The sequence below is a fragment of the Selaginella moellendorffii genome, unplaced genomic scaffold (assembly GCF_000143415.4).
Source record: "Selaginella moellendorffii unplaced genomic scaffold, v1.0 SELMOscaffold_73, whole genome shotgun sequence".
Classification (NCBI taxonomy): domain Eukaryota; kingdom Viridiplantae; phylum Streptophyta; class Lycopodiopsida; order Selaginellales; family Selaginellaceae; genus Selaginella; species Selaginella moellendorffii.
In genome coordinates, this window is record NW_003314334.1 from 560,703 (window position 1) to 582,269 (window position 21,567).

The following is a 21,567-nucleotide window of genomic DNA, read 5'->3' on the forward strand; positions in this document are numbered from 1 at the left end:
GCGTTTAGTATAGCACCCCACGCGGACGTCGATTATCTCAAGCTCGATGATCTCCGTTGCTGCAAGCCAGAATTTTTAACTTTATGGGTTACTTGCTTACAGGTAGGAAAGACAAGATTGAGCTCGACAAGAACGTTGTCGCTACAAAAACTCCGCCTTGCCACCTGAAACATTTCACGTTTTGTACAAAAGGAAATGTGTTTCCAGCTTAAAGACTCACAGGGGCTGAAGGAAACGGCCAATGGTTGTCGTCAACCTCCTCCATGTCGAAACGGAGCATCGCTCCATCGGCAGTCTCGCGCAAACAATCCACGGACGCCTTTCCCTTCGCTGGCTGTTTGCTCTTCCGAGTCGGGCAAACCTCGACTCCATCTCTCTCCGCAATCAACGCACTTCCCTTGCTTCATATCTTCTTTTTCGACCGCTTCTGAGGAGTCATGTATCATGACATTGTTTTCTCTACGCGAGTCTGTGCAGAGTCTTGTTTTAAACATGAGAATCGATATTGCCAATGAGGATATCAAGTGTCTTCTTCCATAAGTTTATCTGCGGATCGAGGCAAGAACGGCTCGAACGTACAGATAAATGTGAGAAACGCGAACACGATGAGGAAGAAAAACACCAAATGGTCGCCTGAAACAAAACTAAGCTTCTCGAATCAACAAAACAGGACAAATGCAAGGTAGCTTAACGCACCAGGTAGAAACCACGCGTCTTGTCTCGTTTGAGCCCACGCAAAACTGTCATAATTCAATCACTCGAAAACATTACCGCCTAAAACACTTCAAGAAAGACTTACACAATGCCTCCGGCTGCTGGTCCTATTGCTTTAAAAACCGAAACGACGCTCACGGAAAATCCGTTAGCAGCGCCCCTCTGGCGTTGCTTCTGCAAAACAACGTAAAAGAAAGATTCAGAGGAAGAAAAACCGGTTCATGAATTGCGTACCACTGTGTTGTTAGTGAGCATGAAAGAACCGGTGAATGCTGCGACCTGTACAGCTCCAAATCACTTAAATCCATAAGATTACAGGATCTTACCGAGAGGACGAATTTCAAAATGGAAGCCGAGAAAACTATTATATGTGTCCAGGTACTGTTGTGAATTTTATTGAAGAAAGGGTACGAAATTAGCAGTGGAACAGTAATAAGCTGGCAAAACACACGTTTGTTGCGTTTAAGAAAGAAAAAAAAAACAGAAGAGAAACTTACTGCTGCATAGCGACAAGATCTGATTGCACCAATCAATCTAGCAACGACCGGAAACAGCAAAGTCTGTGTCACAAGCATGGCGAATCCTACAAGCATTTAGTATTCGTGATTAGCAACACTAGAAATCCTGTGACTCACCAGATACTCCTAGTACTGCACCAACATCAGAACTTGTGAACCCAAGGCCGCCGTCTGCCCGTGGGCTGACAGACCATAGCGAAAAAATCTGTAAACACAGGATGTTTCACTAGAAAATCAAACAGTGTTGCATACCTCGGCGTAGCAATGTTATGAAGAGACCACAGGCAGTAGACAACTGTGGACGCCATCAGAGGCCAATTTGTCCAAATGGACTGGTCTTCCTCCTCGCTTCTCTCAACCGATGACTCCTCGTCCTTCACTGTGTTGTGGTGTTTGTGCAACGTTTCCTATGGAATGGTTATTGACAACAACGTTGATCGCAATTGCTAGCTTACCGGAAGCGCAGGGATCACAAAAAGCGCAACTAGAGCAAAAGCGGAAACGCAAAGTGCCTGTAGGAGATATGGAAATCTGAGAAAAAGAATCAACAACAATGTCGTGCCAACTTATTAAATTTCTAATCATTACCTTGCAAAAATGCTTCCCCTTGTGAAAAAGTTTGGAAACTTCTCAGCTGGCTGGAAAAACAAAGAACAAAAAATAAGCCTAGCTTCTTGGTAACAAATTCCACTAACCTGAGCTAAGAATCCCCCCAGCGATGGGCCAACAATCAATCCCAATCCCCAGGTGGTCCCAACCTGAATATCGTTCTAGTTGACAGAGTAAATGCAAACCTTAAAGTCTCACCGTTGACATACTAACTGCCTGATGCTCCTCACTGCAAATCTCAGAAGCATAAGCTTTCACCACTCCGAGAATCCCGTTGAAGCTCCCAAGGATAAAACGGGTCACCAGAGCCATTGCGAAATTAGTACTCATTCCGAACAGGGTGTTGAACACCAATCTACAAGAAAAAAAACACACACGCAATCAGGATTAATCATGAACTCGAGAGGCAATAGATATACATACACTGAAGTAATACCAAGATACATAGCAGACTTTCGACCATACTTGTCTGCAATCCTCCCCCAGAAAAGTCCAGTCACAGCTCTTCCAGCCATAAACGACGAGCCTGGAAAGAAAACTAGTGAGTGATCTAGAGAAGCGTCACGCTCACCAAGCCAGCCAGCATAATATCCAATGTCTTCATCCGATTTCGCGACGTGAAAGTCTTTCACCTGTCATTAAAGCGAATAAAAACAAGCAACGTAACATCTCGAGACACTACCATGAAATACACAAACGGGTACAGAACCGAGATTGGCAGACCTGCAGAAACAAGATTGGGAGACTAGAAAAAAGAGGGCATCTACCAACGACTTACAGTTGGCGAGGGTAACAACTCCCAGAAAGCCAAGTAGCTTGTATGGCACCGGCGCATTTTTCCTTCGGAGATGCGCAGCCTTGCAGCCGGGGCAACCTGGATACCCTGCTCCTTTCTTGGAACCCAGCAGAGGCACCGCCGCCTGCTCTTGCTCTTCGACTTGACGTGCTGCCGAAAGCATTCTGACCTTCCGAGAGCTCCTTCAAGACTGCGGAGTCTGTTTATAATCAGCTATGGATACTCGCACTGACCGCTTGCGTCACCGATCGCAACTGTGATTTCAAAAACCCCGTTTTCAGTGCTGCTCCCTCACGTAGAGCCCATCACGCTTGCTAGCAGAACATGAGGTGACGAGCATCTCGGTTCCAGCTTGGCGAGCTTGTCCGAAGCATAGCTTGCCTGGCTCAAGTTCCTGTGAATCTTGCAAGCGTTTAGTATAGCACCCCACGCGGACGTCGATTCAAGTTCTGACGACGAGAGGACGAGCTCCTTTGCCTTCTCAATCTGACCACTTCGCGCGAGGAGATCGATCACGCAGCTGAAGTGTTCCAAACGAGCCGGGACTCCATGATCTCCAGTTAGAAGCACAAAGACCAGCAAGCTCTCTTCGACGAGACCACCGTGGTTGCAGCCGGTGAGGATACTGGTGAAAGCTATCTCGTCCGGTTCCATGCCTTCGAGGTTCATTGTCCAGACGAGACCCATGGCTTCTCCTCCATGCCCGAAGTGAGCATACGTCGCAACCATCAGCGTGAAAGTCACAGCGTCCCACTCCGGCATAGCATCAAACACTCCCTTGGCTTTTGCCGGATGACCACTTGCACACTCGGTTGCCACCATAGAGTTCCATGACACAACACTGCGTTCTGGCATGGCGTTGAAGATCAGCTTCGCCTGCTCGAGATGCCCGTTTTGAGTATAGGCTTGAAACATGGTCGTCCACGACACTACGTTCCTGTCCGGCATGCGATCGAAGAGCCTCTTCGCTTGAAGGAGAAGGCCACCATTGTCGGCGTAAGCTTGAAGCAGACACGTAAAGCTGACGACGTTTCTCTCGGGCATAAGCTCAAACACCTGTTCCAGTTCCTCGATACACCCGGCTTGGGCATAAGCCTGTAGAATGGAGTTCCACGAGACGATGTTCCTCGACCGCATCCGATCAAACAAAACTTTGGCCTCTTCGAGCTTCCCAGCTTGAGAATAAGCAGCCATCATCGAGTTCCAGGTGACCAAGTTCCTCTCCGGAAGCAAAGTTTCTCTTTGAGGATCATTGTCCACCACCTCGGACATCATCGTATCAAAAACTTTTCTAGCCTCCTCCAGCTTCCCATTTGAAGTTAGCCCGGCTATAACAGCATTGCAAGAGGCAGCGTTCCACTCGGCCATTCCTTCAAACAACCTCTGCGCATTTGCAAAATCCCCGGCCTCGCCAAATGCATGAAGCATTCCGGTACAAGCCACCACATCCCACTCTGGCATTGAATCGAATAAAAGCCGAGTCGAATCAAGCTTCCTTGCTCTTGAAAAGGCCGTCACCATTGAGTTCCACGAAACCAAGTCATGAACCGGCATCGCTTCAAACATCCCCTTTGCTACTTCCAGACGCCCCTCACGGGCAAATGCTGCGATGATAGAGTTCCATGACACGATGTTCTTCTCGGGCATTGAGTCAAACGCACGCTTGGCCTCCTCGAGCTTTCCATTCTCTGCAAACGCGGTGACCATGATGGTCCAGCTGAAAACGTTGGGGGAGCAAAACGGACTGTCGAAGGCATGGCACGCTTCGGCCAAGCTCCCACACTTGCCGTAAGTTTCAATGACCAGATTGTTGAGGTACCTGTCCTTCCTGTGCTGATTGTTCCGGAGAATGGCCTGGTGAATTTTCTTCGCTCTCGTCAAGTCCTTGACAGTGCTGCACGATCGCAGCTCGGCCGCAAGACTAATCTGTGCCTCCTTCAATGCATCAATATCAATGGCCGGTTTTTTGCTCTCAAGCGTAACGGAAGCCATTAGCAATGCTAACTGACATCTTCTTCAGCTGCAATGGACGGAACGCAGGGTTTGTTCTACAGCGTAAAGCGAGCCTTACCAAATAACTTTATTGTTTTCGAGCTGTGAGCATAATAAAGTTTCCTTTGATCTTCTTCTGGTAGTCGACTAGTCCACACAGCTTGCACAGTTCTTCGAGTTCTTTTTCGGTCCAGTATCTCAAACTCGATGATCTCCGTTGCTGCGGGCAGTCAAGGTAAGCCAGAATTTCGAACTTTATGCGTTACTTACAGGTAGGAAAGGAAAGATTGAGTTCGACAAGAACGTTGTCGCTACAAAAACTCCGCCCGGTTTCAGAACTCGACATATCTCCGCCACCTGAAATTTTTCACGTCTTTTACAAAGGAAATGTGTTTACCGGTTAAAAACTCACTGCAGATGAAGGAGACGGCCAACAATGCAATGCAGCACCAGCATGAATAGCAGAAACGGTTCCAGACGCAAAAGGAAGACGAATAACATCCGCTCGAACCAAGGCGATATCTCTGCCGACACAGAAAAACGAAGAATCACGAATTATTTTTCCAAAGAGAATGACAGACCACAGGTGGTTCGAATCGTACGCTGTTCTCAGAGATTTGTCCTGTTTGACGAACTCAGCGCATTGCCGTAGCATGCTCTCGGAGAAGTCTAATGCGATTACCGCTGCAAACGAGCCACATTTTGCCAATCGTCGAGTGAAAAGACCACTCCCACAGCTCACATCAACTATGACACCTCCAAAGGCTGGTCGAAGATACTCCAAGGCCATTTTAAGCTGAAACACATCACACATTCTTCACTCTCAAGTATAATAATTTCCCAAACCTCTTCATCTGGACCAGGGAACCCACTCCTTTCGAAGTTTTGTCGCCAGCCCCGCTCATAAATCAAAGAAACCAGAGGATTTCTACGCCAAACTTCACGTTAGCTTTTTTTTTTTCATAATCCAAATTCTACGAACAAACCTGAAAAGCTCAGTGCCAGTCGGAGGAACTTCCACATAGTCCTTGGCACCAGACGTGACAGTTAAATCCAGATACTCATTTCTAGACGAAAACGATCGCTTGCACGTAGAGCATTGAAATCCAGACTTTGCTATCGCGAACCTGGCCACAAAATCTTTAACCACGATATCAAAATCTACCCGGAACTTACTGATTGATTCCTGGCGGACCCTTGCGCAGCAACGCATCGAAACAAATCGGACAAGCTAGCAGCTCCTTCGTCCCCAATCCTCCATCAGCTTTGGCACTTGAATTCCCACCTTCAAGCTGATCGATCGACGCAGCACCTAGGGCAAGAAATCTGACCTTGCCAACCGCACAGCTCACCCGCGCTCCATTTCTCGATCGAATTCCATGCGCGCCGCAGTGGGAATCCTCGCAGCGCCGCACGGCGCCAGCGCCGACGGAGCTTAAAGCAATAGCCATCACCGCCACGCGAATATGCGAAATTTTGACCTTGAAAATCAATCCAAAAATCTTTTGATCAAGCGACAAGACATCCTAGGCCGGCTACCGTACAATCACATGAAGGCCGTGAGGTTAAACTTCGCGCCAAAATTCAAATAAAAAAACACCTTTGAAATTCTGTAAAATCTTTTGCGGGATAAAATCTTTATATATTTGTGGTACTTTTACTTTTCTTTTTCCCCTTAAAGTTTGCTAGCTAGCATGGTCAGGATTCACAATTCCAACATCCAAGTGGGAATGCCAAAGAGATCATTGAAATCCATGGAGCAAACAACGCTTTGGAACGAAGCGACGAATTTAAAGCCACACACCACACACCAAATTGCGCGCCAATGGGCCCACGACTCCCGAATGGGCCACTGACCATCACTCCGTACGCTTTCCGGCGCCGCTGGGTCGACGTCCCATCACCGCCAAACCCACGGCCACGATCCGCCGGCCGTCCCTCCTGGCCGTCCGATCGGAATCGGACGGTTTTGAATTCTCCCGCCTCTTTTCACGTGTCAGTGCGCTGGGCCATCGGCAGCCGTCCGTCCTTCCCGCTCCAACCATCGCGATCGTTTGGAGTCTCCGCCGTCCGATCTGTATCGACGGCCCAGATCCCCTCTCGGCGCCGCACGCGAGCGGCTCACTGTCGTTGGATGATACTGCCGACGGCTGGGATAATTCGCGGTCTCTCCTTTATATACATTTGGAGGGGTCCTAGCTGTTGCTTGCATTCTTTGATACTGTGCTTCCTCTTCTCTGGAGGAGCGTTTAGGTGTTCTTTCCACTAGCAAGATCGATCTTCCGGTTCTAGGGGGGATTTTCCACTGCCAGCATCGCTATGGTTCGTGATCTCCCATCGAATTGCCTGCTCGCGCTGTTCTTGCTGGCAAAGATCGACATTTCTTGGATTCCGGGCGCTGAATTCTCCCAATTTCGTGTGCTTTCTCGTCGCAGGTGGGCTACGCGCTGGAATCGGCGCCTCGGAAGCCCGTCTGGCTCGAGGCATTGCTGAGCGAGAAATTCTTCGGCTGCTGCTCGACGCACGCGACAGTGAAAAAGAACGAGCGGAATATCTTCTGCGTGGATTGCAATGGCAGCATTTGCCAGCACTGCCTGAGCAGTCACAGCGGCCATCGGCTCGTCCAGGTGATTGAAATCCCGCAGTCCTTGCGAGAATTGTGCTCCAATTCTCGCGATTCTCGCCGGAATCGCCCTCTCATCGTGAATTTCGCTTGCGCAGGTCCGGAGATATGTGTATCACGATGTGATCCGGCTCCACGACATGCAAAAACTGGTGGATTGCTCGCAAGTCCAGGTAAGAACCCGATTAGGATTTTAGCCAATCCTTCCAAAACCCCAATTTTTGGCTCTAACACTGCGATGGGATGGATGTTTTTTTCTTTGATCAGACATACATTATCAACAGCGCGAGAGTAGTGTTCCTGAATCAAAGGCCTCAGCCAAGGCCCTCCAAAGGACTTTCGAATTCTTGCGACACTTGCGAGAGGAGCTTGCAAGAGTCATACCGATACTGCTCAATTGCCTGCAAGGTGAGTTAGTGAGTGATTGATTGATTGACCACCTTTTGATTTTCATGCGTCTTCCATTTAAACTTTTCTTCTGGTTTGACAGGTTGATGCCGTGGGTAACAACCAAGTGGAGTTAGATTCTCTTGTACCTCGTCGGGTGGCCTCCTCTTCATCGACAGATGGCGGATTCAGTTCCTCTCCGGAAGATGAAACACTCAAGGTGGACAAACTGGAACTCGACGACGAATTGTCGCCAAACTCGGACGATTGCCAGTCGCAGGCATCGTCAGGCTGCAGCGGGAACAAGAACGAGGCACAGTGCGACGATCACATCGTCACCTCGGTGATGATGATCCCACCACCGAAGCGGATTCGCAGCAATCGATATCCAGGGCAGTGCTCGCCAAAGTCGGTCATCATCCCGCATTGCTCCAGCAGGAGGAAGAGCACACCGCATCGGTCTCCGATCTTTTAGAGCTCCAGGAGGGAAGAAGAAGAGGAAGAAGAGGAACTTAGCAAGAAGAATTCGAGCAGCAAGACAAGACGAGCGAGGAAGAAGACGACGAAGAAAAGAAGGCGTCAGAGGTCGGGAAAGCTTTTTCTTTTTCTTTCCCCATGCTTTCTTATCAAATCCTTGTTAACTTGTGGCGCAAGCGTTCCTAGATTTGGGAGTTTTGTAAGCGGTCAGAGGCCTCCCTACCTCTCTCGTCGTCTCGTCGCGTCCTCGCCTGCGAGATAACAAAAATTGAAGAAGGCCGCCGCGGACGTTTCACAAAGGTGGCTGGGCTTTGGACTTGGTCGACAAAGTTGGGCCTCGCCCTCTCCTTTTCTAGAATGCGGGTAAGGGGCTTTATTATATTTCTTTTTAACTCGGTGGAGAGCTACGACTGCTAGTGCTGCTGCCAGAGAAGAGATTGAGGCAATCAAAGCAAGCAAGCAAGCGATCAGAAAGAATTAAAGAGACCCCGCGCCAATCAGGAACTTTGGAAGATTTTGCGCGAGAGCTTCTTTGTCGCCGCTCGTGAGAGATTTCCCGGGAAGAAAATTCAGCTCCAGCAGCGCGGATTTAAGCGCGCAGCGTCGCGGCCATTAAAATCGCCCCGCGATTGGCGATCTTTCCCCGGCTTCCCTGTTTCTATTCTAGATTTTTTGTTTTTTCTCTCCTGGGCGTTGAAGTTGGAGAGACCTGTAACGCATTTCTTGCACCACACAACATTGTATAAAGGGGAAAAGAAAATTGGTTTTTTCTTAAACGGCCAGTCACGTGTTCGAATCCCGCCCGTAAATCCAAAATGCCGAATACGTGGCTCCGGATGGTTTAGTTTCAAGCAAACGTAGGGTAAGGCACTCGTGTGTATAGTTTAAGTTTAATACACCAAGCACGATGGGGTGATAGATTTCATGGTTGGAAATAACAAAGCTTTTCTCTTTGATACAGAAGGTGTGCTTGACAATCTCGACTATTATCAGCACAAAATCATGATATCCATTCATATACTATTTGCTGGGAAATAATTGAGGTGCTGTCAGCTCACGTTTTAACCGTTTACAAACACTTTATCTCGTTTGATCTTGCGATCGAACATTACAAACACGAACTATGATAAGAAGAAAATTTTGAAACAAAAAAGTGTCACTGACTCAATGACAGCTGTGATGGTAACTTGGCATGCACTTTGCCGCGTGTCCCGTAAATCTCCTTTTTAAAATTCCACAACGCTTAGGTCAAGAAAAATCAAAATTAAAATGGCGCCAATAGCAGGGGTTTGCTTGCAGCACATCGCGAGGGAGGCGGATGATCCACACGCCATGGCGCTCTTCTACCAAGAGGTGGGCGATCGAATTCACTGCCTGGATTATGGGATTTCAGCTCAGATTTGGGGGATTGTCTCGCTCGCAGGTTCTAGGGTTCAATCGGTTGGAGACTCCGAATTTTGGCGCCATGACCGTGATTTGGATGTCGCTGCCACCGTCGCATTCGCTGCATTTGATCGGTCGTGAATCCAAGCGCTCTACAAGCTCGAGGTAGAAGAACTTTTTCTTTTTTCCTTTTGCTCCTAGCTTTTCCTACCTCGATTTGCTACACAGGAAAGATCCAAGTGTGCTTCCCAAAAGCGATCACTTAGCATTTCGTGTCGAAAATTACAATGCCGCAGTCCAGCTTATAAAGGTTTTCTTTTCTTCTTGGTTTTACGATCCACTAAGATTTTTGTCGTAACAGGACAGGGGTATCGAGATCTTCGAAAAGACGCAGCAAGACGGGAAGATCAAACAAGCTTTTTTCTATGATCCGGAGGGTACGTAAGGAAACAATTAAAATTGGTTTGTTCACCTTTCTTGTGCCCAGGAAACGGAATTGAAATAGGAAATTGGCCAGCTTAGCAAATGTGTTTTCCAGAATGATATTCGCCTTTAATTAGTTTGTAATCAGGGTTTATCGTTATAAAAAAATGTGATGTTGGAGTAAAATTTCTGAGATAAGGAGGACCAATTGCCCAACCAGCATTTCAGTAAGTTTTCCTTATGGAGATTGTTGTATAGTCGTATACTCTCAAACACCGATTTGATCTACCTGAAAGAGAGGTGTGCTTGTCATAAAAAACTAGCATCTCATCCAGGCATCATGCTATATGCTTTAGCAATCCATGTTAAAAAAGAAGTGAACATCATGATCTTGTTGTCTCGATTAAGCAAGTCTAGCATTGTGGAAGAGATGGTCTTCATGCAGATTGTGATCTCAAGCCTAACCAAACCTTTTGGAGATGGTGGCATTAAGTTCTAGAATTCCATATCCCTATGCTTCCTATATCATACCAGCAGAATCTGCTTGCCATGGGCTTTCCAGCAGTGCATACCATGTTATATTTCCATGCCATGATCGTGGAACCATTTGGAAACCTGAAGATTTTCATGAAAATTTCAGCATTTTGATGGAGTGAGAGATTTTACCTGGAGAAGCCAAAAGATCATAGTGGCTGCAAACTACCATGGTAAGTGGTCTCATACCTCTAGGTGGGCATTGCAAGACCCTCCAAAAATATGTATTATTTGTAGACAGCTGACATAGTACATATCCTTTATTATATGCATCTATAACACCATTCTACCTCACTATCTTGTTTTCCAAAGCATGATAAAGGGGTGTTTTATAAGACCACATTAGAGCCTTGTATACCATTTTCAACTTTTCCATAGCCGAAAAAGTATTTGACCTAAGTTTAGAATTATAATTTGGAGCTTATGTAAGCCCTTATGACCTTTATAAATAGTTGAGTCTGGTCTTTACCTTGACTCAAGCTACTTATACATTTTTTTAACCCATCATGAAGGGTGGTGTTGTGAGTATCTAACTATCTAAACAATATATAAATGAACGAATTTTTCACATGGTGCAAAACTACAGGTGAATAAAGTGTTAGTTGTCCTTCTTTATGGCCACAAGTGCATTCTTTTCTACCCATTAAAATCAAGTGGCACTATTTAGTGGCTTGGTTTCTTAAATAATGAAGAAGAGTATAAATTTTAATCTACCACTACTTGATGCACAGAAAGACATCAATTATACTTATAATGATGTTATTATATACTTTCCCATTGGTTTGGGGGCATAAATTTAGTGACATGTAGCCACTAAGAAAAGTTAGTAAATGGTCTAAGCCTTCAACATGTTTGGAAAGTATTAAGGACTTAGGATGAAGAGTCTAGTTAAATGTTTAACAACAACCTTGGAATAGGCTAAGAATGAAGGGCCTTACTTCAAACATAAGACAAATAAGTGCTTAATTAATAAATGACAGATGATGGGGAAAAAGGAAAAGGCTTGGATTTTCCATGAAAAACCTTAGGAATCCCAAGATTAATTCAAAAATAAAGACAATTCACTTCTTAGAACAAAAATAAATAAATTATAGTAACCTTTATCTTATTTTAATGGCATTGCATTAGTGCTCCACTTTGCACATGGTCTGACCAAATATAAGATTGTGTTTGTAGTCCACTTGTACATGGAGAAGTATGGGACTTGAATAGTTAATTTCTAATTTTTTTGGAGAAAAATGTAAATTCTAGAGATTGTATGGTTTTATGAACTATATCCATCATCCAGTAGCAAAATCAAAATAAAAAGTTCACTTATAAAAGTTTTTAAGGAAAAAAATATACCTTATCCTTATTTTTTTTATTCCAAGCTCACAACCACTATAGCATGGCAACTTAGCTACCGTGGCATACATAGAAATCAGAGAAAAATAATAAAAGCATAAAAAAAAGTGTAACTTATACTTGAGAGTTTAGTAACTTTATAAAATGCTATGGCTTAACGAACATACCTATACATTGTTAATGTTATATATGCTAAAAAAATTGAATGTCTTATAGGTTTAGCAAGGCATTGTGGTTTTTTTTTTTAAAACGTATTTTTGTGAGCCATGATTTGAGCTCAATAATTAGTAATTTCTAATATATTTTTTAGAGTATTAAAAAAACATTCATGATGAGTTTAAGTTTATGCAAAGCATCAATTTTAGAAATCTTTAAAAAGTGGATTTTTTGTTTGTTTTAGAAAACCTGAAGAGGTGTAAGGAATATGCATAGAAGTCAAGCATATTCTACAATATTCTTTAATTTGATAGTAGTGATTTTCTACTCTTAAGCTTTGCTTCATAATAAGTGTGACAACATTAGGTTATCTTGGATTAACTGATAAAAAATATTCTAAATACCAATTGAAAAAGGAAATTATATTACAGAGTAAATTATTTATGAAAGTACAATATTTAAGCTTTTTACTCTTAGGTTAATAATGCTTATTATAATTATAGTAACAAAGTTGCTAAAATATAGAAAACTAGTGTCTAGATTAAATCCAATCTGACAGTTACTAATTCTTCAAAATGAAGTATACATAAGCAAAAAAGAAAAGAAAAAAGTATAAGTACATAGATGCTTATGCCTCTACCACAGTGAATTGGATTTGAACCCAAGCCTTTAAAGGATAAAAGCCTTTGCCTCAAACCAGGGTTGGCAGGTAAGAAAGAGATGTGGATCCAAAAAACATGATCATATAAGAATTAGGGTGAAAACAAATGGAGTCACCTATGTACCTACTCACTCCCTTGAATTAGCATTGCTTTAACTTCCAAGAGTAGCTCTCTAGTTTCTTCCATTTGCAAAGATACCTCATAAATTCGGTGACAATGTCAATATTAGAGAGGAGAACTGGAAGATCCTTATCTCACTAAGTGCTTGTGGAGGTGGTCATATGCCCCATAGTCATATATAACATAGAAAACATCCTCAACCTGTGTAAAACTACAAACTTGACAGAGACAAAAGTGGTAAGGGATGCTAGATCTGACTCATAAGCCCATCTCAATATCGAGATGGTGATTACCACAGCTATAAGTGGCAAGTTTGTAATGAGTTCATGGTGGGGCATGAGGTAAACATGCAAATTCATGCCTAGTGGATTGATTGTTTTGTAGTAAATGATATACTTGATTGCCCCAACTATTCCTATCAATAATCAATTCTCCAAAGCCTGTAACATTCACCAGTCAAACAGATCCTCAAGTACCAACTCAAGGTCAAAGTCAAGCTTGGTTGTCCATCTCTTGAGTTCTACCCACCAACCTCCATCCTATTCGAACATAAGGTTGATGGAGTCATCAATGGCTGATATCTAGAGCTTTATTTGCAGAATGTAAAGCAGACACTAGGTTTATATAGTTAATTGTTTCCTTGTGAGTAGCTCCAAGGGCCATAGACTGGACTCAAGTAGGACAATCAGGTATAACAAATCCCTTGTATGGAAGTCCATATAAATGAAATGGTATTAGAGTTCCTCTACTTGATCCTAAAGATTCCTAGAGTCATGACCTTTGCAACACACAAAGTAACTATGGATACCTTGTCTATAAAGAATTGCTACTTTGCACTTTAATTTGTGACAAGAGCATCGGCACCATTTGATTAGAGTGCAAAGGCCATCACAATATGAGAAGAAAATACCCAAATATTTGTAATTGTCCACTATCTAAAGTGCAATACCACAATAATAGATATCCTATCTTGCACTTGTCCCAACACTAATTGCATCTTGGTGAGATTAACTTCCATGCTAATGGCATCACAAAATTCACTTAATGCATCAAGTGTGATTTGCATTTGGCAGACCATTACTAGGATGTTGCCCTCCAACATTGCATTGCCAAGTTAGAGAAGAATTGCAATGAGTAATACCATCCCATGGAAGAGACAAAAATTAAATGGATATATTGGTTAATAGAAAGCATAATCAGAAATTTAATTAATAAGTTAAACAATTAAACAATTAAACAATTAAAAAATTAATACACATGCAATAAATTGAGTTTGGATGTTTTTAGTTTGCACTCTTGGGCAAAGCCATACAACAAACTTTATCCAGCTAAATAAATAGGAAAATTTTGAGAGGCAAGATTGGCAAAGTATCTCTCCCATCTTTCAAAGGCCTTGAGATAATAAGTCTCATGATTTTTCTCACACAATATTCTTTATTTATATTTAAGGGTGGAATTTTTCAAGATATCTAGGCATGTAACAATATTTAGCATATGCTTTATATTGAATTTTTCACAAAACCCTTCAAGACACCTACATTGGGATGGATTTTTGTTGGGTTCCATAGCTTCATAAGTAAAAATATTATTAAATTTTTATTGAGAGTTTTGGTTTCTAGAGCTATGGAGAAACATTTTTTACAAACATACCTATTATTTATTAAAGAAAGAACTTGTAAGAACTTTCAAAACTAAATTATATAGCATTTTTAGATAATCATTTTAGCACAAAGATGGATCATTTAGTTTACTTAAACATACATGTTTTATCGGCAAATTGGACATGATCAATTGGTCTTCGAGTGCATCAAAAGAGATTAGAACAATGGTGATCAATTTTAGCATCTGTAAAAATTAACAAGCATAAATAATGTGCCACTATATAGCTAAACTTATGCACTTTATTCAAAAGCTAGTGACATCCACTTGGTGCATGGAGAAGCTCATATCACTTTAAACTTTAGAAATTAATAAAACCTGTACCAATATATTCCATTTGTGTGTTACAACACGTACTTTAAAAGTACTCTATCTATCTATAACATTAATCCATGGAGCTCAAACATTATGAAGTAAGTAGTATACATTTTACTTCAAGAAATGTCAAATACTTCACCCTTTTGACCACCTTCATTTTTGTCCAATTCACCTTCACCACTTTCTATATCCACTTCATGTTCAAAATCTCTAGAAACTTTTGTAGAAAATCAGCTTGCCCTTGACCTAAATACAATTGTTTCGTCCAATTTGAGCAAATTTATCAAAATTCTATTGGCTATATATGTCATAAATGTGATTGTAGGTATTGAAAGTTACTTGCCAACAAGTCCTTTTAGATATTCTTTTATTATTGCTATAACAACAAGAGATTGGTATTATTAAACACTTTATCAATTTTTATTGTGCTAATGGAGTTAACTATTAGACAAACATAAGGATAGAATTTCTAAATATTATTAATTAAGCATACTTAGATTAGTTAGGAGTTCCTGTCTTATTGTGTTTTGCATTGTTTAGTGACAAAAACCCTTGTGTATTGAGATTAATCTCTCAATATCACTATATGATAGCTTACCATTTCCATCTTGCTGTCATGCTCTATATGTTAATCTTATTTGGTCCTATTGATTATTTATAGAAAGTGTCTAAATCTGCTAGTAAGGCATATCTATATAATGTAGAGATTGTCTACATTTATATATGCTCTCACATTTAGATTTAAAATCTAACATCATTCCATATTTAATAAGCTTTCATGATTGTCCTAAAGTCTAATTCCTAGACCCAAAGTGTGCATTTATATGAGTAAATGGGTTTTAAATGTATAGTAGAGATAGTGGGTAGGTTTAGTATAGCTAACCAATCTAAAACATTGTCTACCTCCTTGTTAAGTGTATTTATTTTTGTTTTATATCCAATTTGGGTTTAAACCCACAATCTATACCATGCTAGCTAGTAGAGTACCTATATCCTCACGTATATTAAATAACATTAAACTTTATTTGGCTCCATTTTATATGTTGGTTTTAACATTGGGATGTTAGATATTCTAAAACTATTCTAATGTCAATTTGTGTTTTTGTTCCTTAGTTGTATACTCAAAAGTTGCTCTGCACTCTAGTTTTTTTGTTCTTTAGTTACATGCTCGAGAGCTTGGCTCTATCCCTTCGTTTAGTGGCCTAAGGCACTAAAGCTCAAGTCTTGCTCCATTGCCCTTGGCACATGTACTTAAGGGTTAAGTTCCACTTTGTGGTTATTTTATTGAAAACCACATATACTACAATATGCTTTTATGAACCATATTATATTATTTAGCTATCATTTCTCTCAATTTTATCAAGCTAAAGAGAAGAAAAATTTTGTATAGCCCCTTTTATTCAAAAAAGAGAAAAGGTGAAAAAATGCTAGCTTCTTTCATTCTCCACTACCATTTTAACCATAATGAACTTTATTTTGTTTATAATAGAGCAAGGGTCAAATGCACAATTCAACACCCCCTTTTATTAAGGGTGGCCTCTTTACTTATTTGGAGTTGCATTCCTTGTAAATCAACTTAATGACTTAGGATATGTTTTAGTATATTACTTTCAATTATTTAGTATTTAAAAGTATAAAATATGTACTTTTTATTCTATTTATATAGCTTAATATGACTAAGATAATACTAAAGAGAATGAATAAAAGAAAAAATATAAAACACAATAAATAAAAACCTTAGATTATATATTTATAAATTACAACCATGCATCATTGTTGCAAATATGATTGCAAGTATCTACCAATGAGTCCTTTCAAATATTCTTTCTTTACTGCTATGATGGTAGGAGGTTAATATTACTAGACCCTTTTTCAATCTCTACTTAAGTTAGTTGAGAAATTGGTCTTTGTGTGTGCACTTGGTTAGATAAGTATAGAGATGGAATTCTTAAATGCTATTAGTCAAACAAACTTGACATAATTAAAGAAATTCATTTATTGGTTTGCACTTGTTAATGTTGGGAACCCTTGCAATATTAAATTTAGTCCCTCAATACTTACTAAGTGATAATTTATTATGTCTACCAAGACACTCTCACTATCATGCTTCATATGTGTTTGTTTCATTTGGTCCTAATGGCTATTTATGAAAAGTGTCTAAATCTGTTAATTTAGTATATTTACAAAATGTAGGGATTGTTCTGAACACGATAGTATTATTCTCGTGTCCAAATTCACAATCTAACATCATTTTATATTTAGTAGCCCTTGTCATTTTGCTCCTTGGGTTATATATTCAAGAATCATTCTGTGTTTTACTTCTTTCACTTTTATACTCTATGATTAGGAGTTTAACTCTATCCTTTCGTTCAGTGGCTCAAGGTCTTGAAACTTAAGTTCTCCACTATCCTTAAACACATGACAGCATATGAAAGGTTAAAGTTCCATTTCATAATTATAACATCATAAGGTAAAAAGTGAAAACCATATATGCTACAATCCTAAAGTTAGTTGTTAAGCATTTCACTTATGCTAAGTATAATTGAGCATGATGCAAAGCACTAAGCCATGGAAGGAGCAAGGAGTGGCAAGGGGGTAACCACTTAAGAGAGAGGAGTGTTGGATTGTGCATTTGTTCCCTTAGTTACATTTAAACCATTGAAGAGTAAGAGAGAGAAGAAAGAACAAAATTATTATCTATAGCACATGTGAAACGGTCAGATCCACGCAAACTAAAATCAAACACAGAATGTTGATTGAAACTTTCAAGGCTCAGGTTTCTTCAAAAACAATCACTCACAAACTTTATGTCCAAAAGCTGGCTACCTCCTTTGTCCACCATAGTTAAGGACTTCAGAACTTTCAACTTGCACATTGACAAGGAGCTGGGCACAACTCATGGACTATGGATTCACACAGAGTTCATGAATCCAAAATTTTGGGTCAGCCAGAGAATGCGAATTCATATTAGCAATTAATATTGTATTTGTATTTTATGAATTGTGTTATAACAGAATATTGAGTCCAATGATGCTCATGTTTTCTTACTCAGTCCCACAGACAATTGTATCAATTTTGCAGAGAGGGATGGCTTCCAGCTTCTTTGCTAAGGTCACAGTGAGTCCATACTTCTCGCTGCTTGTGTCAACATGCACCACTTCAGCAGGCAGTGTCCAGTGAAAAGCATGTACCAAGTTGGCCAGCGCCAAGTGAAGTATGGAGAACGCTATAGATATTCCAGGACAGGCTCTGCTTCCTGCTCCAAATGGAATAACGTCCAAATTGTTGCCACCAACATCAAAGCAGCTGTAATCCAAGAACCTCTCAGGTTTGAACTTAAGGGGCTCCTTCCAAACTTTCGGGTCTCTTCCAATTGCGTATGCATTCACCATTAACGTAGTAGCTTCCGGGATTTTGTATCCCATCACTTCGCAAGTTTTGGAGCATTCTCGAGGTAAGAGCAAAGGTCCTGGTGGATGGAGTCTGAGTGATTCTTTAACAATCGCTTGCAGATAGGGAAGCTTGCTAATGTCCCTCTCTTCCACCATTCTGTTGGAGCCAACGACACTAGCAATCTCATCCTGGACCATGGACATGCAGGCTGGATGATTTATAAGCTCGGCCAAAGTCCATTCCAGCGACACGGATGAGGTATCAGTTGCAGCTTGAAGCAAGTTCTGTTAAACACTGACCAAGTTTAAAACCAGATGAATAACAGCTATATACGACTTACGATCATCAAGCCCCTGATAGTGTTCCGTTGAAGAACATCCTCGGTGCTCCTGAGCTTCAGCAGCAACCCAAGAAAGTCATCCGAACATGTTGGCGATCTGAGCTCGTGTTCCGTGATAATCTTGTCCACAAATTGACGGCTTCTAACAGACAGAGTCTTGATCCGGTCATCTTGGTTCATATTCAACCACTTGACGAAGCTGTATGGTAAATAGTCACTGACGGGAAATGCACCGGCCAAGCTGAACGACTCCTCCATAAGGTATATAAACTCTTCTGCTTCTTTAGCATCAGTAGTATCACCTTCAAAATAGCGCTTGCTCATAAGCATTCTTGTGATGATATTGAAGGTCAGATGCTTGAACTTGGTGCGAAGATCCAATGCCGAGTTTGGAGACGCTTCACCAAACGCCTGAATTGCTCTCACCAGGCTCCTCACCTCACTCATCCTCACATCTGCGAAGTTCCTGGCCGTGAAAAGCTTGGTTGTGCAAAGTCTACGGAGCTGCTTCCAGCGCATACCATATGGAGCAAACACCATATCTTCCCCGTCGAAGCCAAGCAGCAACCGACCAGCTGATAAGAACCGTGGCCTCGACGTGAAAACTTTATCTTGCACCTTGAGGAACTCCACTGCCGACTGGCTACTCGAGACCACCACAACCGGAACCACACCAAATCGCAGAAACAGAACTGGACCATACTTCTCCGCAAGAGCTTTCAGCACGACATGAGGGTGGCCTTTTAACAGCAAGTGCAGATGCCCGACAAATGGTATAGCCAGTGGGCCTGGAGGCAGAATGTTATTCATGTTCCTCGCCCGCAGGAAGAAGCCGAAAGTGATCACAACCAGCAGCAGTAGAAACACTTCCATGATACAGGCATAGAAAGATCAGGTGGGTGAAGAAGAACCGATTATATAAAAGCCTGATCCGTGATGACTACGGCATTGGAAATTTGGTAGCTGTCACTGTCATCTCGACCTGTCTTACGAAGGTAGTCAAAGTCTTTCTCGTCGCTTCGACTACAGGTTCTCGAGCCGGTTCTTCACATTTTTAAAGTAATTCGAAACATTGACTAACTGGCGACGATGCCAAGGCTTGGCCTATGTTGGACGCGCATTGTTGAACGGTAGTGATTCTTATTTCAAGTCATTTCACTCGGAAGGGGGCCCAGAAACTTTGAAACGGCGTGTTAGTGGAAGCTGCTGAAAGATGGTTCTGAGTCGACTGTTCACCATGTTGGTTCAACTCAGCAGTTGTAGCACTTCGCAAATAAGCGCAAGTCGTCTTTTAGGCTGAGAAGGCTAACCATATCACCCCATAGTGCCAGCCCGCATTCCACAATAACAACCCACAGTATGACCCCAAGATTCAAACTGAAATCTGTCACCCAGCCAAAAGTTGAGAGTGACTTCGACTGTTGCTGCACAGTACGTGACCAGAACACCAGGTTGTAAGCTGCGCAAGGAATCACATAGAAGTTCCATATAATGAAAGTGGCGTCCAAAATTTTGCTGATGATCCCAAAGAACGGAAATGCCAAAGCGGTCAGCCAGAAGGCTAGGAATACTGGGACTCTGGATAATATCTTCTTGCCATAGCTCGGTGAGTCGTGCACACGCAGTAGCTTCTCCCACATTGCATACACGGCAAGGGAGTACATTCCAAAGTTGATAAACTGCAGATTCTGTGGTAAATTGCAAGACCATATATGGACATACTGAACGGTCGTACCAGGTGCACCAGCAAGAGAATTATGGCGGTATCACGGAACTTGGAACTCGGAAGCAAAGACAGGGCATTGGGGTGCTTGAGGAGGATGTCCCCAAATCTGCGGTTCATACTGATGCTTGGAATCATGGTGACCAAGAGAATGTAGATCACCGAATAGGCATTGGCCATCGAAAACTCTTGAGGCTTCCACATTGCATCCATAATTTCTCTGCCATTACCCCGAAATTAATTAAGAAAATCTAGCAAGTAGATCAAGAAAAATCTCTTACACAGGGACAACAACATGTCCAAGGATTGTCAAGCCGGAGAGACCAGTGAAATACTCCTCGTAGCTGTGAGGCGTTGTGTATTTTACACCTGCAACCTACAATTCCACTGATTATATTGTTGAAATCAATGTATTTCTTGCCTTTTCATGAGCTAGAGTCGCTACTACCAAATATGCAGCAACGTAAGTGGTTGTAATGACGCCAAGGAAAGACCAGATCCTATAGTTGTGAGCATTTGGAATAAAGATTGTCAGAGAGAAAACCGCAGTAAACACAGACGTCCAAGTCCTTTTGTCCAATGTTCTGTTGAGGTTGTAGACAATACTGCACAAGAACAAACTTCCTAATCAGTGTTTCAGAATGATAATAAATCTTACTTGCTGCAAGCAACAAGCTGGAGAGAGCATACATAGAAGACACAGACAATGTTTAAGACAAAGGAGACTGCTCTCCATCGAGGGCCGAGGTGCCCACCAATGACTTCATGAAGCTGGAAAACAAATAAGAGAATAAGTAGAACAATATCAGTGGCCACTGATTCTACCTGTGTCGTTGTTGTAAACCTGGTCCTGTCTGAAGCACCTGACTGATGGTGCAATCTGTATTTCAAAAACAGAATGCCGATTACATGTTGAACCCACGCTCCCATTCCTCCCTGAAACAGTTGATAAGCAATGGCAGAGGGTAGCCCCATTTGTGCAGTTGATTGTGGCATCGTGAGTAGCCGTGAAGCCATCTACGAATCATCAAATTATATCAGTCGAGCAATATACAATGGGAAAGAAACGGAGATTCCGAACCTTGACCGATGAAATGTTTAACCAGGCATCGAATGTGGAGCCTCCATGCCATAAGACTCGAAGCAGGAAATCATGCCAAGGATGTCTGCTGCCCATTGGAAATTCTTATTTTGCATATCCCCTCCAAGAACAATCGCTCAATTGCTCTAGGCGCTCAACTAAACGCTGAAGAGAAAACAATTTCCTGCTCATCGAAGTTACAGACGCTGCCAAATACTCAGCCATAAGAGCATTGACGTCTACAGCTCTAGAGCATCAAGAACGCACTTCTTTTCTTATTTTTATTGTTTTCCCTGACATTTTTTTGCAGGAGAC

At 42.0% G+C, this 21,567-nt stretch overlaps 6 protein-coding genes across 8 annotated transcripts; 2 read left to right on the forward strand and 4 right to left on the reverse strand.

Moving 5' to 3' along the window:
• Window positions 1-6,081, reverse strand: LOC9649421 (uncharacterized methyltransferase At2g41040, chloroplastic). 2 transcript variants are annotated; one of them, XM_024660286.1, is made up of 7 exons: window positions 5,806-6,081; window positions 5,616-5,756; window positions 5,476-5,557; window positions 5,232-5,425; window positions 5,042-5,153; window positions 4,900-4,986; window positions 1-59 (listed from the first exon to the last, which is right to left on the reverse strand). In XM_024660286.1, exons 1-7 carry the CDS (start codon window positions 6,078-6,080, stop codon window positions 33-35), a joined length of 918 nt encoding a protein of 305 aa, XP_024516054.1. In that variant the 5' UTR covers window position 6,081; the 3' UTR covers window positions 1-32. The 2 variants fall into 2 exon arrangements, with proteins under 2 accessions (XP_024516054.1, XP_002986403.1); XM_002986357.2 differs by lacking the exon at window positions 1-59 and adding an exon at window positions 4,697-4,849.
• Window positions 482-2,821, reverse strand: LOC112340935 (protein ZINC INDUCED FACILITATOR-LIKE 1-like). The gene is made up of 16 exons (XM_024660171.1): window positions 2,620-2,821; window positions 2,524-2,564; window positions 2,413-2,473; window positions 2,265-2,367; window positions 2,040-2,196; window positions 1,928-1,990; window positions 1,821-1,870; window positions 1,688-1,763; window positions 1,485-1,639; window positions 1,367-1,437; window positions 1,212-1,297; window positions 1,041-1,151; window positions 949-993; window positions 800-888; window positions 697-740; window positions 482-633 (listed from the first exon to the last, which is right to left on the reverse strand). Exons 1-16 carry the CDS (start codon window positions 2,798-2,800, stop codon window positions 521-523), a joined length of 1,446 nt encoding a protein of 481 aa, XP_024515939.1. The 5' UTR covers window positions 2,801-2,821; the 3' UTR covers window positions 482-520.
• A 766-nt stretch (window positions 6,082-6,847) lies between the features above and the next one.
• LOC9649422 lies at window positions 6,848-8,892 on the forward strand. Of its 2 annotated transcripts, XR_002990388.1 has the most exons (6): window positions 6,848-6,951; window positions 7,065-7,256; window positions 7,351-7,425; window positions 7,520-7,660; window positions 7,743-8,224; window positions 8,303-8,892. XR_002990388.1 is itself a non-coding variant. In XM_002986262.2 (5 exons), exons 1-5 carry the CDS (start codon window positions 6,949-6,951, stop codon window positions 8,112-8,114), a joined length of 783 nt encoding a protein of 260 aa, XP_002986308.1. In that variant the 5' UTR covers window positions 6,848-6,948; the 3' UTR covers window positions 8,115-8,892. The 2 variants fall into 2 exon arrangements, 1 of the variants encoding a protein (XP_002986308.1); XM_002986262.2 differs by having other exon boundaries at window positions 7,743-8,892.
• A 469-nt stretch (window positions 8,893-9,361) lies between these two features.
• Window positions 9,362-10,108, forward strand: LOC9648878. The gene is made up of 5 exons (XM_024660300.1): window positions 9,362-9,469; window positions 9,540-9,664; window positions 9,728-9,809; window positions 9,861-9,936; window positions 9,987-10,108. The coding sequence occupies exons 1-5, from the start codon at window positions 9,386-9,388 to the stop codon at window positions 10,019-10,021; spliced, it is 402 nt and encodes a 133-aa protein (XP_024516068.1). The 5' UTR covers window positions 9,362-9,385; the 3' UTR covers window positions 10,022-10,108.
• Window positions 10,109-17,759: 7,651 nt separating this feature from the next.
• On the reverse strand, window positions 17,760-19,584 carry LOC112340958 (flavonoid 3'-monooxygenase-like). The gene is made up of 2 exons (XM_024660247.1): window positions 18,449-19,584; window positions 17,760-18,392 (listed from the first exon to the last, which is right to left on the reverse strand). Exons 1-2 carry the CDS (start codon window positions 19,319-19,321, stop codon window positions 17,760-17,762), a joined length of 1,506 nt encoding a protein of 501 aa, XP_024516015.1. The 5' UTR covers window positions 19,322-19,584.
• A 40-nt stretch (window positions 19,585-19,624) lies between these two features.
• On the reverse strand, window positions 19,625-21,498 carry LOC9649423 (auxin transporter-like protein 3). The gene is made up of 7 exons (XM_024660313.1): window positions 21,253-21,498; window positions 20,997-21,188; window positions 20,830-20,942; window positions 20,593-20,776; window positions 20,453-20,547; window positions 20,184-20,391; window positions 19,625-20,127 (listed from the first exon to the last, which is right to left on the reverse strand). Exons 1-7 carry the CDS (start codon window positions 21,346-21,348, stop codon window positions 19,699-19,701), a joined length of 1,317 nt encoding a protein of 438 aa, XP_024516081.1. The 5' UTR covers window positions 21,349-21,498; the 3' UTR covers window positions 19,625-19,698.
• Between the last annotated feature and the right edge of the window lie 69 nt (window positions 21,499-21,567).

Coding starts and splice junctions, on each gene's coding strand:
- LOC112340935 (XM_024660171.1), bottom strand. CDS start 2,800: ATGCTTTCGGCAGCACGTCAAGTCGAAGAGCAAGAGCAGGCGGCGGTG. Junction 994..1,040: donor TTTTGAAATTCGTCCTCTCG/GTAAGATCCTGT, acceptor GGAGCTGTACAG/GTCGCAGCATTCACCGGTTC. Junction 889..948: donor TGCTCACTAACAACACAGTG/GTACGCAATTCA, acceptor GTTGTTTTGCAG/AAGCAACGCCAGAGGGGCGC.
- LOC9649421 (XM_002986357.2), bottom strand. CDS start 6,080: ATGGCTATTGCTTTAAGCTCCGTCGGCGCTGGCGCCGTGCGGCGCTGC. Junction 5,757..5,805: donor GGTCCGCCAGGAATCAATCA/GTAAGTTCCGGG, acceptor TTTTGTGGCCAG/GTTCGCGATAGCAAAGTCTG. Junction 4,987..5,041: donor GGCCGTCTCCTTCATCTGCA/GTGAGTTTTTAA, acceptor GAAAAATTTCAG/GTGGCGGAGATATGTCGAGT.
- LOC9649422 (XM_002986262.2), top strand. Junction 7,426..7,519: donor TGGATTGCTCGCAAGTCCAG/GTAAGAACCCGA, acceptor TTCTTTGATCAG/ACATACATTATCAACAGCGC. Junction 7,661..7,742: donor ACTGCTCAATTGCCTGCAAG/GTGAGTTAGTGA, acceptor CTGGTTTGACAG/GTTGATGCCGTGGGTAACAA.
- LOC9648878 (XM_024660300.1), top strand. CDS start 9,386: ATGGCGCCAATAGCAGGGGTTTGCTTGCAGCACATCGCGAGGGAGGCG. Junction 9,470..9,539: donor TGGCGCTCTTCTACCAAGAG/GTGGGCGATCGA, acceptor TCTCGCTCGCAG/GTTCTAGGGTTCAATCGGTT. Junction 9,937..9,986: donor TTTTTTCTATGATCCGGAGG/GTACGTAAGGAA, acceptor TCTTGTGCCCAG/GAAACGGAATTGAAATAGGA.
- LOC112340958 (XM_024660247.1), bottom strand. CDS start 19,321: ATGGAAGTGTTTCTACTGCTGCTGGTTGTGATCACTTTCGGCTTCTTC. Junction 18,393..18,448: donor CTATCAGGGGCTTGATGATC/GTAAGTCGTATA, acceptor AGTGTTTAACAG/AACTTGCTTCAAGCTGCAAC.
- LOC9649423 (XM_024660313.1), bottom strand. CDS start 21,348: ATGGGCAGCAGACATCCTTGGCATGATTTCCTGCTTCGAGTCTTATGG. Junction 21,189..21,252: donor TAAACATTTCATCGGTCAAG/GTTCGGAATCTC, acceptor GATGATTCGTAG/ATGGCTTCACGGCTACTCAC. Junction 20,777..20,829: donor CAGCTTGTTGCTTGCAGCAA/GTAAGATTTATT, acceptor GTTCTTGTGCAG/TATTGTCTACAACCTCAACA.